The sequence below is a fragment of the Elgaria multicarinata genome, chromosome 23, assembly GCF_023053635.1.
Source record: "Elgaria multicarinata webbii isolate HBS135686 ecotype San Diego chromosome 23, rElgMul1.1.pri, whole genome shotgun sequence".
Lineage (NCBI taxonomy): Eukaryota > Metazoa > Chordata > Lepidosauria > Squamata > Anguidae > Elgaria > Elgaria multicarinata.
Window position 1 is genome coordinate 8,569,482 of NC_086193.1, and position 14,446 is coordinate 8,583,927.

At 47.2% G+C, this 14,446-nt stretch overlaps 1 protein-coding gene across 1 annotated transcript; it reads right to left on the minus strand.

Annotated features, from left to right (window-relative positions):
• Window positions 1–3,109: 3,109 nt before the first annotated feature.
• On the minus strand, window positions 3,110–13,912 carry LOC134413242 (mast cell protease 1A-like). The gene is made up of 5 exons (XM_063147378.1): window positions 13,818–13,912; window positions 9,263–9,410; window positions 6,820–6,955; window positions 4,632–4,883; window positions 3,110–3,294 (listed from the first exon to the last, which is right to left on the minus strand). Exons 1-5 carry the CDS (start codon window positions 13,876–13,878, stop codon window positions 3,154–3,156), a joined length of 738 nt encoding a protein of 245 aa, XP_063003448.1. The 5' UTR covers window positions 13,879–13,912; the 3' UTR covers window positions 3,110–3,153.
• Between the last annotated feature and the right edge of the window lie 534 nt (window positions 13,913–14,446).

Sequence of the window (14,446 nt, forward strand, 5' to 3'; positions counted from 1 at the left end):
TGATCTTCTGCGAATCAACCAGAGATCCTCCAGCAGAGCCTGATCCCTCTTCCCGCTGGACAACCATCTGTCAGGGATGCCTTAGGGTGGATTCCTGCATTGAGCAGGGGGTTGAACTCGATGGCCTTGTAGGCCCCTTCCAACTCTGCTATTCTATGATTCTATGATTCCACTCAACCCTGGTTTGCAGGTCAGGTGCGAGGGCGTTTCACAGCATTCCAAGAGCGAAAAAATAAAGGGGAAAGCGGCAAGTCCCTATTTCCATGAAGGCCACAGCATATTTTGACAGCTGCGGAGCTGCAAGGGTCACTCGGAATGGGTGACCCAGAAATTAATACGCATTTAGACTGTGTTTCAGTTTGGGATGTGGACTGAAGGAGGGCTTTAAACTGAATCTTACGGGGGCGGGAGACGTAAACCTCGAGGCAACAATGGATGAAGGCCAAGGCACCACAGTACATAGAACAGCTCCAATAGTGCCCCAAAATAGTGACCGCAACAATGTAGGAACAAAGCCAGACTATAAAACACATGGTCTTCGATGTCTATATACTAATGCCCAGAGCATGGGAAACAAACAGAATGAACTTGAACTCTTATTACATGAAGGCAAATACGACTTGATAGGTATAACTGAAACTTGGTGGGATGACTCCCATGACTGGAATATAGCAATTGAAGAATATAACTTGTTCAAAAAGAACAGAAGAAATAGAAAGGGAGGTGGAGTTGCACTATATGTTAAAAATACCTATCCCTGCACAGAAATACAGGCGGATGAGACTGGGAGCCCCGTCGAGAGCGTCTGGATTAAAATAAATGGAGCTCGGAATAAAAAGAATATGATAATCGGAGTCTACTACCGACCACCCAATCAAGGAGAAGATGAGGACGAAACTTTTGAGAAACAAATTGCCAGTGTTTCAAGGAAGTGTGATGTAGTAGTGATAGGGGACTTCAATTACCCTGATATCTGTTGGGAGACCATTACTGCCAAAAGCGGCCCTTCCAAGAAATTCCTGACATGTATGGGTGATAACTTTCTCTTACAGAAAGTGGTGGAAGGAACTAGAAGATCGGCAATCCTTGACTTGTTATTGACCAATAGGGATGACTTAGTGGATAAAGTGGCAGTTACGGGAACTCTGGGGGAAAGTGACCACGTCATACTTGAATTCTTGATTATGAAGGAGACAAAAGTCGAGCGTAGCCATACACGTACTCTGGATTTTAGCAAAGCTGATTTTAATAAACTCAGAACTATAATAAGAACCTGGGAACTACAGACCAGTCAGTCTGACATCCATCCCTGGGAAAATTCTGGAGCAGATTATAAAGAAGTCAATCTGTAAACACCTTGAAATCAATGCAGTGTTTACTAGAAGCCAACATGGATTTGTCAGGAACAAATCCTGTCAGACTAATTTGATCTCATTTTTTGATAGGATAACCTCCCTTGTGGACCGTGGGAATGCTGTGGATGTCATATATCTTGACTTCAGCAAAACTTTTGACAAAGTACCACATGACATTCTGATTAACAAACTAGCTAAAAGTGGGCTAGATGGAACAACTATTAGGTGGATTCACAGTTGGCTACAGAATCGGACTCAAAGAGTACTTATCAATGGAACCTTATCAAACTGGGGAGAGGCAACGAGTGGGGTGCTGCAGGGCCCAGTGCTCTTCAACATTTTTATTAATGATTTGGACGAGGAGGTGCAGGGAACGCTGATCAAATTTGCAGATGACACAAAATTGGGTGGGATAGCTAATACCCTGGAAGACAGAAACAAACTTCAAAGTGATCTTGATAGGCTGGAGTGCTGGGCTGAAAACAACAGGATGAAATTTAATAGGGATAAATGCCAAGTTCTACATTTAGGGAATAGAAACCAAATGCACAGTTACAAGATGGGGGACACTTGGCTCAGCAATACTACAAACGAGAAGGATCTTGGAATTGTTGTAGATCGCAAGCTGAATATGAGCCAACAGTGCGATATGACTGCAAGAAAGGCAAATGCTATTTTGGGCTGCATTAATAGAAGTATAGCTTCCAAATCACGTGAGGTACTGGTTCCTCTCTATTTGGCCCTGGTTAGGCCTCATCTAGAGTATTGTGTCCAGTTCTGGGCTCCACAATTCAAGAAGGATGCAGACAAGCTGGAGCGTGTTCAGAAGAGGGCAACCAGGATGATCAGGGGTCTAGAAACAAAGCCCTATGAAGAGAGACTGAAAGAACTGGGCATGTTTAGCCTGGAGAAGAGAAGATTGAGGGGAGACATGATAGCACTCTTCAAATACTTAAAAGGTTGTCCCACAGAGGAGGGCCTGGATCTCTTCTTGATCCTCCCAGAGTGCAGGACACGGAATAACGGGCTCAAGTTAAAGGAAGCCAGATTCCGGCTGGACATCAGGAAAAACTTCCTGACTGTTAGAGCAGTGCGACGGTGGAATCAGTTACCTAGGGAGGTTGTGGGCTCTCCCACACTAGAGGCATTCAAGAGGCAGCTGGACAACCATCTGTCAGGGATGCTTTAGGGTGGATTCCTGCATTGAGCAGGGGGTTTGACTAGATGGCCTTGTAGGACCCTTCCAACTCTGCTATTCTATGATTCTATGACTGAAGGCATTCAGCCAAAGGCTGCACGGCAGAGATGGGTCCTGGAAAGGTATTTTGAAAGGTGGCCTCATGAAGGTACTTTGGGGGAGAGTTCCGGGCATAATGGGTCATGGAAGGGATCCCTTATAGGAGCAAGTGATTCATGGGTTTCAGGGAGGATGTTCCAGGGACAAGGGGCAACCAGGGAGAAAAGGACTTGGGGCAGCTGAGTGTCAGAGCAGGGTGGACAGAAGGTAGCTCTCTAGATGTTCTGGACTATAACTCCCATTATCCCTGACCACTGGCCATGCTGGTAGGGCTTCTGGGAATCCAAAACATCTAGAGATCTACTGTTTGCTCCTGGATCCTTTTCTCAGAAGGGTCATTTCTCAAGAAATGCAGATGTTTACGCCTATAGTATATTTTGCAGCAGACAAAGGGGTTTGGCGGAATTCAGAATGCAAGCTGGACAGGTTATCATGTGAGCAGAAGGCTTACAAGAAAAACATTTTCCTTTTTATAAAAAACAGCACAGTTGTTCTTTCTTCTCACTGGTCTGATTCCATGATTTCCTTGATCCAAGGAAGGTAGTTGGCAATGCGGGAGTAAACCCCGGGAGGGAAGTGGTTGCCGAAGGAGACGATTCCCTGCACCACGCCGTTGCACACCATTGGCCCTCCAGAGTCCCCCTGTGCAAGGAGAGAACAAAGATAGCAGCAGAGCAAAGATGCTGGGACCACCGGTCGGGGGATTCTGGACCTGAACCTCAAGGGCCCTGAGCTGCACAACACACAGCCACCTACATCCTTGCTCAGGGCTAGAGCACCTGTCCCTAGGTACGGCTGGGAAAGATCCCTGTCCAAAAGCCCAGGGAAACTCACCAGTCAGTGTGGACAACATGCAGCCAGATGGGCAAATGGTCTGACTCTCTGTAAGGCAACTTCCTACATTCCTAGTTAAATCTGCCCTCCATTCAGAACCATGAGGACTGGAAGCTTGCTTCGATTTTTTCTAAGGATTAGACTATACCTCTGTATCAGAGCATCTGCTTTGCATGCAGAAGGTCCCAGGTTCAATCCCTGGCATGTCTAGGTTGAGCTGGCAAAAGCTCTTTGTCACTGTCGGGTCAGGATGGACACTTTCTACCAAGAACCACTGAAAGGAGGTTTGCAGCAGAGAGTGGGCAGAGCCGAAGTCCTAAAGTGACCCGAGGTCAGCAGCGGTGTGAAAATTGCATCCCTTTTTCTTTGTGCCACCTCATCCCTTCTCTCCCGCTCTCTCATACATGTGAAAGCAAAGGTGAACAATTCTTTCAAATGGAACTTGTTGTATATTTGTTTTTAATGTTCACTGTTTTTAACTTTTGTAAACCGCCCAGAGAGTTTTGGCTATGGGGCAGTATAATTACAACAACTTCTCTCAAAATACTAGAACCTGGGCTCATCCCATGAAACTGATTGGTGGGAGATCAGGACAAATAAAAGGAAGGACTTCTTCACACAGCGCATAGTTAAACTATGGAATTCACTACCACAAGATGTAGTGATGGCCACCAATCTGGATGGCTTTAAAAGGGGGTTGGATAAATTCCTGGAGGCGAAGGCTGTCAGTGGCTACTAGCCCTGATGAGTGTGTGCTATCTCCAGTATTCAAGGCACATATGTGCCCATGGGGAACATGGGTGGGAGGGTGCTGTTGCATCATGTCCTGCTTGTTGGTCCCTGGTTGACAGCTGGTTGGGCACTATGGGAACAGAGTGCCGGACTAGATGGACCCTTGGTCTGATCCAGCATCAGGGCACTTCTGTTCTTTCCAAATGTTGAACTTCTCAAATGTCAGGCACTTTTCAGGGGTCTGTAAAACACCTCCCACATTTCCTGAAGAGTGTTACTTAACCCCCTCCCCTGCAAAAACGCACACACCTTATTGCTAAATTTTAGGGGAAGGAGAGCTGGGACTCCCTTCCCCAAATCTTCCACAAACAATTTCGTAGAGTTCTGTAAATTAAAAATCTGCAGCTCCTCACCTGGCTCGAATCCCGAAGTTGGTTGTAGCTGCCTGCACAGATCATCCCATCATTGAGCTCTGGGTAGAACTTCATGCATTTTCTGCGGTTGTAGATGGTGACGTTGGTCTCGAAGAGCTTCGGTGTGGTTCTGAATTGGTCAATCAGGCCCCATCCGGCTATGCTGCATCCCGTCCCACCGGGGAGGTCGCTGCTGGACTTCGGCAAGGGCACTATTTGAACGTATTTGTTCAGCTTGGCCTCTAAGTTTAGCTGCAGAAAGGAGAGTGAGATGCAGAACCATGAGAGGAGGCCTCTGGTGCAATACATAGACCAGGAGGAACCAACAGGAGCTCACTCCATTTTGGGGCATTGGAGATGGTGGGCGATAGGGATACTGGTCCTCATGGTATTAGAAATGCAGAGCTATGGCTATGTGCATGCCAACACAGAGCAAAATTCTTCAAATGGTTCAGGCTCTCTGTTATCTTTGCTAACTGAGCCTTTAATTCTTTTCACACCACTGGCAGAGGGAGATAACATTAAGTTGTGACATAACACCCTGCAGTCCTGGACCTACATTGACCCTCACAAAAAATAGTTGTGAAGTGAAACGTAAAATCTGCGCGTTCCATGTAGGAACATACTTAACTTGGGTAGACCAGCCCACTCTGGTGTCCACATTCCGTAGCTGCCATTTTGCAAGATGGCTGAAACTCCAGTGGGGCTATGCAACCATTCATGAATGAATGCATGTGGGAAAGCTCATATTGGTGGCAAAGTATAGGGATTTTTTAAAGTCAAAATGTGTAGACGAGCTATTACTAGTGACTGCTACTACCTGTAGAGTGAATATGATGTTGGATTATATTCAGCAAGACACAAGTTTAAATCCCTGCTCTGTTTATGAAGCTCGCTGGATGCACGTTGGCTAGTGCCCATCAATTAGAGTGACCCACCCCCAAGGGATTGTTGTCAGGGTAAGAGGAAGGAGGAACACGTATCCCACCCTGACTTCCTTGGAGGAAGGGTAGAATAAAAATGAAATAAATATTTATGAAATAATATTGAATCAGACACTACATTCAAGCAGCAACATACATTTCTGAATAATAAATGCAAGTAAAATTTTGAACTTGGGTTTGTTATTTAAGCTGTGCCATGGCACAGCTTTTCACGCGTGCGTAGCGGAAAGCAAATCACTGAGCTCCACTTGCACTTCCTTGCATGGCCCATTTTGCACCAAGACGTGGTCATCCATTCTTCTGCTGAAGGCATAAGGTGCTTAGATGGCTGCGAAACATCACCCATTTCTTCCAAACTGTAGTCCAGCAGATTTAGCATTGTTTAGTCATCATAATCCAAGACTCTCTGGGTGACTCTCTGGGTGACTCTCTGATAGCAAGGAGTGCTTTTTGGGTGTGATGGAGGTGGAGGCCTTGTCTTCAACTTTCTGTCAGCTTCAACCCTCAGCTTCAACCCTCAAGTGCCCACTTTTGCAGATACCGCCCACACCAGGCACTCCCAAAGTGGTGCCCTCCAGGTGTTTTGGACTTCAACTCCCATCAGCCTTAGCCAGTGTGGTCAAGGGTGAGGGAATGTGGGAGCTGCAGTCCATATATCTGGACAGCATCAAGTTTGGGAAGCCTAATCCACACTCTCAGCAGATCCCTTAGAGCATTTTCAGTGTCTTTTTATGACAGGGCATTCATCTCTCCAAGGTAGCAGTCACTAAATTCATGCACCAGAATGGGTAAGTCTACCTAAATTAAATATGTTCCCAAGTTGGCCTGAAACACATACGAACTACATGATTCTCTGCACATCTATTCTTTATGCAGATCTATGGCAGGTTCTGGACTAAGGACAGGAGACAGAAATTGGCAGCCAGAGGCCACAAAGGGATCCATTGACACCACTGTATATAGCTTTGAAGTGGGGTTTTTAAAAAGGATAAAAGAAATTGCTGCATCAGAAAAGGTTAATGAAGATCCAAACATTTTGCACAATTTCACTGTCCCGAGGGCCAACTCTCCACTGAGCCTCAGTGATGTGGCTGCTTCAGGTGGCAGAATCTGGACAACCAATTGTGAATGATGGACGGCATCACATTTCAGACATGGGAAACGGGGGAGCCATTTTCCTCTCCTGCCATCGGATCTGTGCCCGAGGGGCACGGTGGGAGCAAGTGATCGCTTGGAAAATGTACCTTCAGCAGAAGGATATCGTTCGAAATTATTGTTGGGTCATATTCCGGGTGAATGTGGTAAGACTCGACACCAAGCACTTGTTGAGACTCCTCGACCGCGTAGAGGTTATGCGCCCCCAAGACGATGGTAAATTCGCTGAAAACAGAGCATGGGTTGCATCAGCCAGAGTCAGACATCCAGTAATAAGCTCTACACTAAATAGTTACTCTTTCTCTCTCAACGGCACGTGGGATCAAGTCTGCAGAGGAGTATCACTACAGGTCTTTTGGACTTCAATGCCTATCGCCCCCAGCCAGCATGCTGGGAGTAGCAGTCCAAAACATTGGGAAGGCACACGTTGGGCAGGGCTGGGATGGTGTGTCTCTACAAGGTGGATTCCTGCATTGAGCAGGGGGTTGGACTCGATGGCCTTGTAGGCCCCTTCCAACTCTGCTATTCTACGATTCTACAGGCCCGGGGATGGGGAAATCCTACTCAGCCACAGAGCTCATTGAAATCGCATTGCAAGGCTAGATTCCATATCAGAGAAACGTTTCTCCAAATGCAGAAAGTCACAGTGCTTCTTCCAGTAAGCCACAGAACGTGTCTACCCAATTCATGCGATCTCAGGAACCGTCCCTGTTTTTATGCTACTGTGATTTTATTGTGCTAATTGTATTGTTTTAAATTGGTCGTTTTTTGTGAGGTCCTTTTTCTGCCCACCTGGCAGAGAAGTGATTTACAAACACTTTCTAAAAAGTAAAATGTTAAAATCCTCAATCTTTATTTATTTTATTTTGTTTACTTATTACATTGGAAGGAATCACACCAATTAGTGGATTCGTCCACTCTCTTTAACCCGGGTGGGGGGGGCTAGAATCCCAGGGGGGCAAATCTACCCCATTGGGGCTCCCAAAATGGCCACCTTCTCTGGGTGTGACAAACAGCATTTCTGAACGAGAGCTTTTCTACATGAGGCATTTATTATGCGCACAGCGTTCCCCACTCATGGATGTTTGTGGGTTCTTTAGACGACGGCGTGACCCCCCCCCAGTTTCACTTCTGTTTTCAAACAGCACTTTTGACGAGTTTACGGTGTTGTTTATGAACATGGAAGAAAATGCTATTTCCATTTGCGCTATGCTGCTAAAGCATTGCACCAACTAGAGCTTATGTAGCAGAAAACGGGACAGGAAATGCTCCCTGCGTAGTGCTTCGATCTCCATTCTGTGATGAAAGCGCACCCAGAGACAGCGGATTAACAGCCTCTTAGACATAAGAAGAAGGGGAGCACATTGCACTCATTTTCCCGGTAGCTCTGCTCCATCAGTGTTATTCGGCAGAGTTAGCCGTCCCTAAATCCCAAATTTTCAGTGCCAGAAAAACATACTTTAGGGGGGAATAATAGCTCCCACCCCCCTTCCCGCTGCCCTATTCTGCCCACTGCTCTATGAAGGAGCAAAAACCCCAAGTTATCCAGGGCAGGATCTGCGTATTTGTGGAGGGAGCTTTTATCCTTTGCTGATGCACAGCTGCGCCTCTCCGGTTTATAAAAATAGAGGCCTGCCTCCTTCCCTGGCAGCTTGCTGGATTGGAGCAAAATCATGTGGGTGTGCTCTCCCTATCCTCCCTTCCTATCCTCATGAGAGCACACACACCCCAATTTGCCCCATTCCAGCAAACTCTCAGAGAACCAGCAGACTTCTATTTCTGTAAACTGGAGTTGCACAGCTGTGCATTAGCAAAGTAAAGGATAAAAGCTCCCTCCAGAAATGCACAGTTTCAGATATAGGTTAACAGAGATTAGAGAAGCTAATTAACACAACTAATTAAAGATGTAAGGCTAATTAACGAGGTAAGGTAGCTCTTCCTGGCAGCCACTAGGCTAGCCCTCTGCCCTTCTAGCGACCAATCAGGGGGCGTCATGCACCCAGGAACGCCTCCGTCTTGATGCCGGAGTGAGGTCAGATGGCACAAGGGCCATGGTGGACTCGCTCTAGCGTAAAAAGTCAGGGTACGTTCCCCACTTTTTAAATGTGCGGCTTCGTGGGAAAGCCCCATAGTGGCTGCAAGCTGGCTGCTGCGTCGTATAACCGAGGCAGTGCCACCACTGCGGGGCTTTTAAAAGGTATAGACAGTCCAGGACTCTGAGAACACTCTGGGATTCTATAGGCCATTAATCACGATCCTAGAACCTCCCCAGACCCAAGACTCTGTAACAGGACACCCCTAACTCCAGTGTATTTAGGAACAAGGTAAAAAGCAGTGACCCCCAGTTCAAACCCACGTGAGACCCTGCTGCTTCCTTCCCTCCATGGGAGTTGGAGCCCAGCAACATGTGCAGGGCCACAAACTCCCCACCTCCTCACCTCCTCCTCTCTGCTTGGCACTTCCAGCCATTAACTTTACCCTTAATTTTAACTCCAAAAGCTCCCTGCTTGGGGAGAGAGTGCTGCTACTCACCTGAAGCAGTGTGCTGCGGTCATGACCCACTGGGGTGCCACTAGGAATCCACCACAGATGAAACCGCCCTCTGACTTCAAGGCCGCCATGTATGGTCTGGAGTGGGGCTTAGCTTCGTGACCCCCAATAATCTGACTCCGAAAGTGGGCTGCGAGAATCATAGCCAGAGGTCAGTGGCTGCTGCTGCCTGTTTCATTTTAGGCAATGTGCAAAGTAACACAAGCAGCAGGTTTTGCCAGCAGAGAAATAAATTAAGGGAAATTAATAAAGAAAGACAGGCAAGGGGAATAGATAGCATGGCAGCAAACCCAATTTCCAGAGGGGTGTCCTGTAAATCTCAGCTCAGAATGAGCTGAGATTAGCGAGGGATGCTAAAAGCAATAAAAAGGCTTTCTTCAGATATGTGAGTAGTAAAAGACAGAGGAAAGAAATGGTGGTTCAACTGCTTAATGAGGATGGCAAATTGATAACAGACGACAAAGAAAAGGCTGAAGTGCTCAATTCCTACTTTGCCTCGGTCTTCTCCCAAAAGCGGGTCTATGACCCCCCCTGGAAAAAGTAAAGCCGAAGTTGAGGGGGCAGGATTGCAGTTTGAGATTGATAAACAAATGGTCAAAGAACACCTAATTTCCTTGAATGAGTTCAAATTGCAGGGCTCGATGAACTGCATCCTAGAGTAATGAAGGAGCTAGCGGAAGAACTCTCAGAACCTTTGTCTATCATCTTTGCAAAATCATGGAAGACGGGTGAGGTGCCGGACGACTGGAGGAGGGCTAACGTCCCTATCTTCAAAAGGGGCAAAAAGGAAGAACCTGGGAACTACAGACCAGTCAGTCTGACATCCATCCCTGGGAAAATTCTGGAGCAGATTATAAAGAAGTCAATCTGTAAACACCTTGAAATCAATGCGGTGATCACTAGAAGCCAACATGGATTTGTCAAGAACAAGTCTTGTCAGACAAATTTGATCTCATTTTTTGATAAGGTAACCTCCCTTGTGGACCGTGGGAACGCTGTGGACGTCATATATCTTGATTTCAGCATAGCTTTTGACAAAGTACCACATGACATTCTGATTAACAAACTAGCTAAAAGTGGGCTAGATGGAACAACTATTAGGTGGATTCACAGTTGGCTACAGAATCATATTCAAAGAGTACTTATCAATGGAACCTTCTCAAACTGGGGAGAGGCAACGAGTGGGGTGCCGCAGGGCTCAGTCCTGGGCCCAGTGCTCTTCAACATTTTTATTAATGATTTGGACGAGGAGGTGCAGGGAACGCTGATCAAATTTGCAGATGACACAAAATTGGGTGGGATAGCTAATACCCTGGAAGACAGAAACAAACTTCGAAGTGATCTTGATAGGCTGGAGTGCTGGGCTGAAAACAACAGAATGAAATTTAATAGGGATAAATGCCAAGTTCTACATTTGGGAAATAGGAACCAAAGGCACAGTTACAAGATGGGGGATACTTGGCTCAGCAACACTACAAACGAGAAGGATCTTGGAATTGTTGTAGATCGCAAGCTGAATATGAGCCAACAGTGCGATATGACTGCAAGAAAGGCAAATGCTATTTTGGGCTGCATTAATAGAAGTATAGCTTCCAAATCACGTGAGGTACTGGTTCCTCTCTATTCGGCCCTGGTTAGGCCTCATCTAGAGTATTGTGTCCAGTTCTGGGCTCCACAATTCAAGAAGGACGCAGACAAGCTGGAGCGTGTTCAGAGGAGGGCAACCAGGATGATCAAGGGTCTGGAAACAAAGCCCTATGAAGAGAGACTGAAAGAACTGGGCATGTTTAGCCTGGAGAAGAGAAGATTGAGGGGAGATGATAGCACTCTTCAAATACATAAAAGGTTGTCACACAGAGGAGGGCCAGGATCTCTTCTCGATCCTCCCAGAGTGCAGGACACGGAATAACGGGCTCAAGTTAAAGGAAGCCAGATTCCAGCTGGACATCAGGAAAAACTTCCTGACTGTTAGAGCAGTGCGACAATGGAATCAGTTACCTAGGGAGGTTGTGGGCTCTCCCACACTAGAGGCCTTCAAGAGGCAGCTGGACAAGCATCTGTCAGGGATGCTTTAGGGTGGATTCCTGCATTGAGCAGGAGGTTGGTCTTGATGGCCTTGTAGGACCCTTCCAACTCTGCTATTCTATGATTCTATGAAGTCGGTTGTAGCAAGGACAAAAGAGAGTCTTATGAGAAAGTTGTGTCAGCTCGCAATTGATACGGATTTACCGAAAATTGCAAATTATCTCATATCTGAGAACGAAAGAACATTAGATTTTAAAAAATGATTATGGGATAAAGTGAAACTAACACATTCGTCCATCCCTAGTAGACATTTTTTTCAGGATGAGTTGAGCCGCCTTGGGGCTACAAACCCTGGGCCCACCCTTAAATGGCAGCAATTTTTAAAAATGAGACGTTGTGCTTCAGAAACCAAAATCTCAATTGCAGGAGAACACTCTTCCACGGTAGCTTGCCTTCCGGTTCAGGTATTTTGCTTTTGAATGAGGATGTTCCATTTTGCCACCATAAATAAGAGAGCGATTAGGGTACCTTCACTAACCAAGACAGCAATGATTTGCATAAAATTTGCATCCACTAATTTAGTATAGATGCAAACTTGGAAATGGTTACTACAGGTTAATTAGGGAAAAAATCCATCTCACTGTAATGGAGAAGACTGTGGCTGTGCCTTGGGATTAAATGTGTGGTCTGGATGAGGAGACCCCACAGGCCGCTTTTGGTCTGCAGGTCAGAGGTTCCCAAGCCCAGCTCTAGTGGGAAAGACCAGGACTAGCTCAAGCTGTTCTCCTGGTGCTTCTAATCTTGACATTGGAGCTGGACAGCCATTCAAAGAGTGCATGCCTTTAATTACAGGATGTTCCTCTGGCAGCGCCTTCAAGAGAGAACTGTCTTCTGTAAAGCAGGACATATGGCTACCCTGCTGTTGATTGTTATCCATGAAGCTGTCTACTCTCACCCACCCATCCAACCTGAAGACCTCTAAACTAGAGTGTGTCCCTTTGGGACACAGGCAGAAAGATTGATGGGGGAATAAGACCTAGTGAGTCAAATGGGGTTCAGGCATGGGTGCTATGGAGGGGTTGGCCCTGATCCACATGTCACCCAGGAGCAGCAACAGGCTGGATCACCCCAGATTTTGTGCTGCTTGCTCATGGTAGCTCATAATGGTGTCATAATAGATGCATATAAAAAATTTCCTGGTGTGGAGAATGTGGATAGGGAGACATTTTCTCCCTCCCCCATAATACTAGAACCCAAGGGGGTCACTCCATGAGGTTGATTGGTGGGACATTCAGGACAGATAAAAGAAAGCACTTCTTCACAAAGCGCAGAGTTTGAAATTCACTACCACAGGATGTGGCGATGGCCACCAATTTGGATGCCTTCAAAAGGGTCTGTGCGTGTGGATAAATTCCTGGAGGAGGAGGCTGCCGACAGCTACTAGTCCTGATGGCTATGTGCTACCTCCAGTATCAGAGGCAGTAAGCCTGTACACACTAGTTGTTGGGGAACATGGGTGGGAGGGTGTCGTTGCACCATGTCCTGCTTGTGGTTCTCTGGTCGACAGCCGATTGGCCACTAGATGGATCCTTGGTCTGATCCATCAGGGCTCTTCTGATGTTCTTCTGATGTCCCACTCTAAGGTTTGGGAAGCGGAAGTTAAATGATTTTGTTGGCAAGGAGTTTGTGCACGGTGGCAGTAGTCCTTGCCGCTGCCACCCACCACAGGCAGCACTGCGCTCTCCTTGCTGACAAAATCATTTAACTTCTGTTTCCGGTACACTGGAGTGGGACATCAGGAGGTGAGAAATCCTAGGAGGGGGAGAAGCAGCCATTTCCACACAGTGCCTGCGGTTCTGTCGGAGAGTCTGCAGCTGAGCTTGCTAAGGCAAGTTGAATTGGGGGCTCAAGAGGGGGGGAATCAAAGAGGGCATGATTTCCCCACACTTGATATCCCCAGGCACAGGCATGAAGAGTGATGGGGTAATAAGATTTCCCCACGACCTAGGGAGTCAAAGATAGTACGTGATCTGTGGCTGGGTAGGAGGCTAGATGGGACAGGTATGGATGCCATGGAGGGGCTGGCCCCAATCCACATGTCACCCACGATGAGCAACAACAGGCTGGGACACCAATAAATTTCCCCACTCCCCCTACCATACCTTCGATGGGCACAGAGCTCTGTGCCCCATGCCTGGCTCCGTGCAGTTACTCACGAGGAGCCGGGACAACCCGCGATGCCTGGCCACACGTTCTGTGGTCTCGGGATCATCCCGAGACCATGGAAAAAGTGGGCTGAAAGGTAGGGTGATATCCCGGGGAAATGGAGGGAACATCCCTCCCCGCTCCTGGAATGCCCTGTGCATCATGTGGACAGACAGGGACGATCCTGCGGCGATCCCCGGGATTTCGCCCTGTCTAGCTATGCCCTATATTGGAACTAGAGGGAAGGACGTTGGCTTGCCTAAAAAGGACAGTAGACGTAAGTTCACAGGTTTTCTTTTTTACTCACCAGGTTGGGCCAGCGAGAAGGAGAGCACCAGGAGGAGGAGAGGCTGAAGGAGTTTCCCCATCTTGATGCTGAGTTCACAAGAGGGAGATGGCGCTTAAGAGCTTGGCGGTGCGATCCAGTTGCCTTTATAGCCACTCTTCCATTTGACTCCTCCACCAGGAAGCCACAAAAGTTGGCCTGGCGTTGAGATCGGATTGTGGATCTTCAGCAAATTTCTGCTCAGTCACGTGGCAGAGCCCTTGCTAGAACGGCAATCAGATAATGTGATGAATTGTGACATTTTTAGCATTCTCAGATTGTGGTCGTGGGGGTGGGGGCGGGGCCTGAAGCCCCGTAACAAAGCATCTAATGTCTAGATTAATTTTGTCCATCAGAAGCAGCCTTATCCCAGGTCAGAGGGTTTGTCCATTGGCCAGGCTGGCTGGGAATTCCAGGAGTTGCAGTCCTACATATGTGTGGTGTGGGTGTGCAAGGTTGGGGAGGTCTCAGGGGAGGAAAGGGTCTTCCCCATCCCTTGCTCCCTTGTCATATTATGGTTTGGCATCAGGAGAGAATAAAAACCAACCTAGGAGCAACAGCTCCCCCAGCTTCATCGACTAACCCCCTGAGCATTATGAGAGCATTTGTGA

What these genes read in the sequence shown, in the direction of transcription:
- LOC134413242 (XM_063147378.1), bottom strand. Translation starts at nt 13,878, where the DNA reads ATGGGGAAACTCCTTCAGCCTCTCCTCCTCCTGGTGCTCTCCTTCTCG. An exon ending in ACCGCAGCACACTGCTTCAG is followed by an intron (nt 6,956 to 9,262) that starts GTGAGTAGCAGC and finishes CTCTGTTTTCAG; the next exon opens with CGAATTTACCATCGTCTTGG. An exon ending in AACTTCGGGATTCGAGCCAG is followed by an intron (nt 3,295 to 4,631) that starts GTGAGGAGCTGC and finishes CTCCTTGCACAG; the next exon opens with GGGGACTCTGGAGGGCCAAT.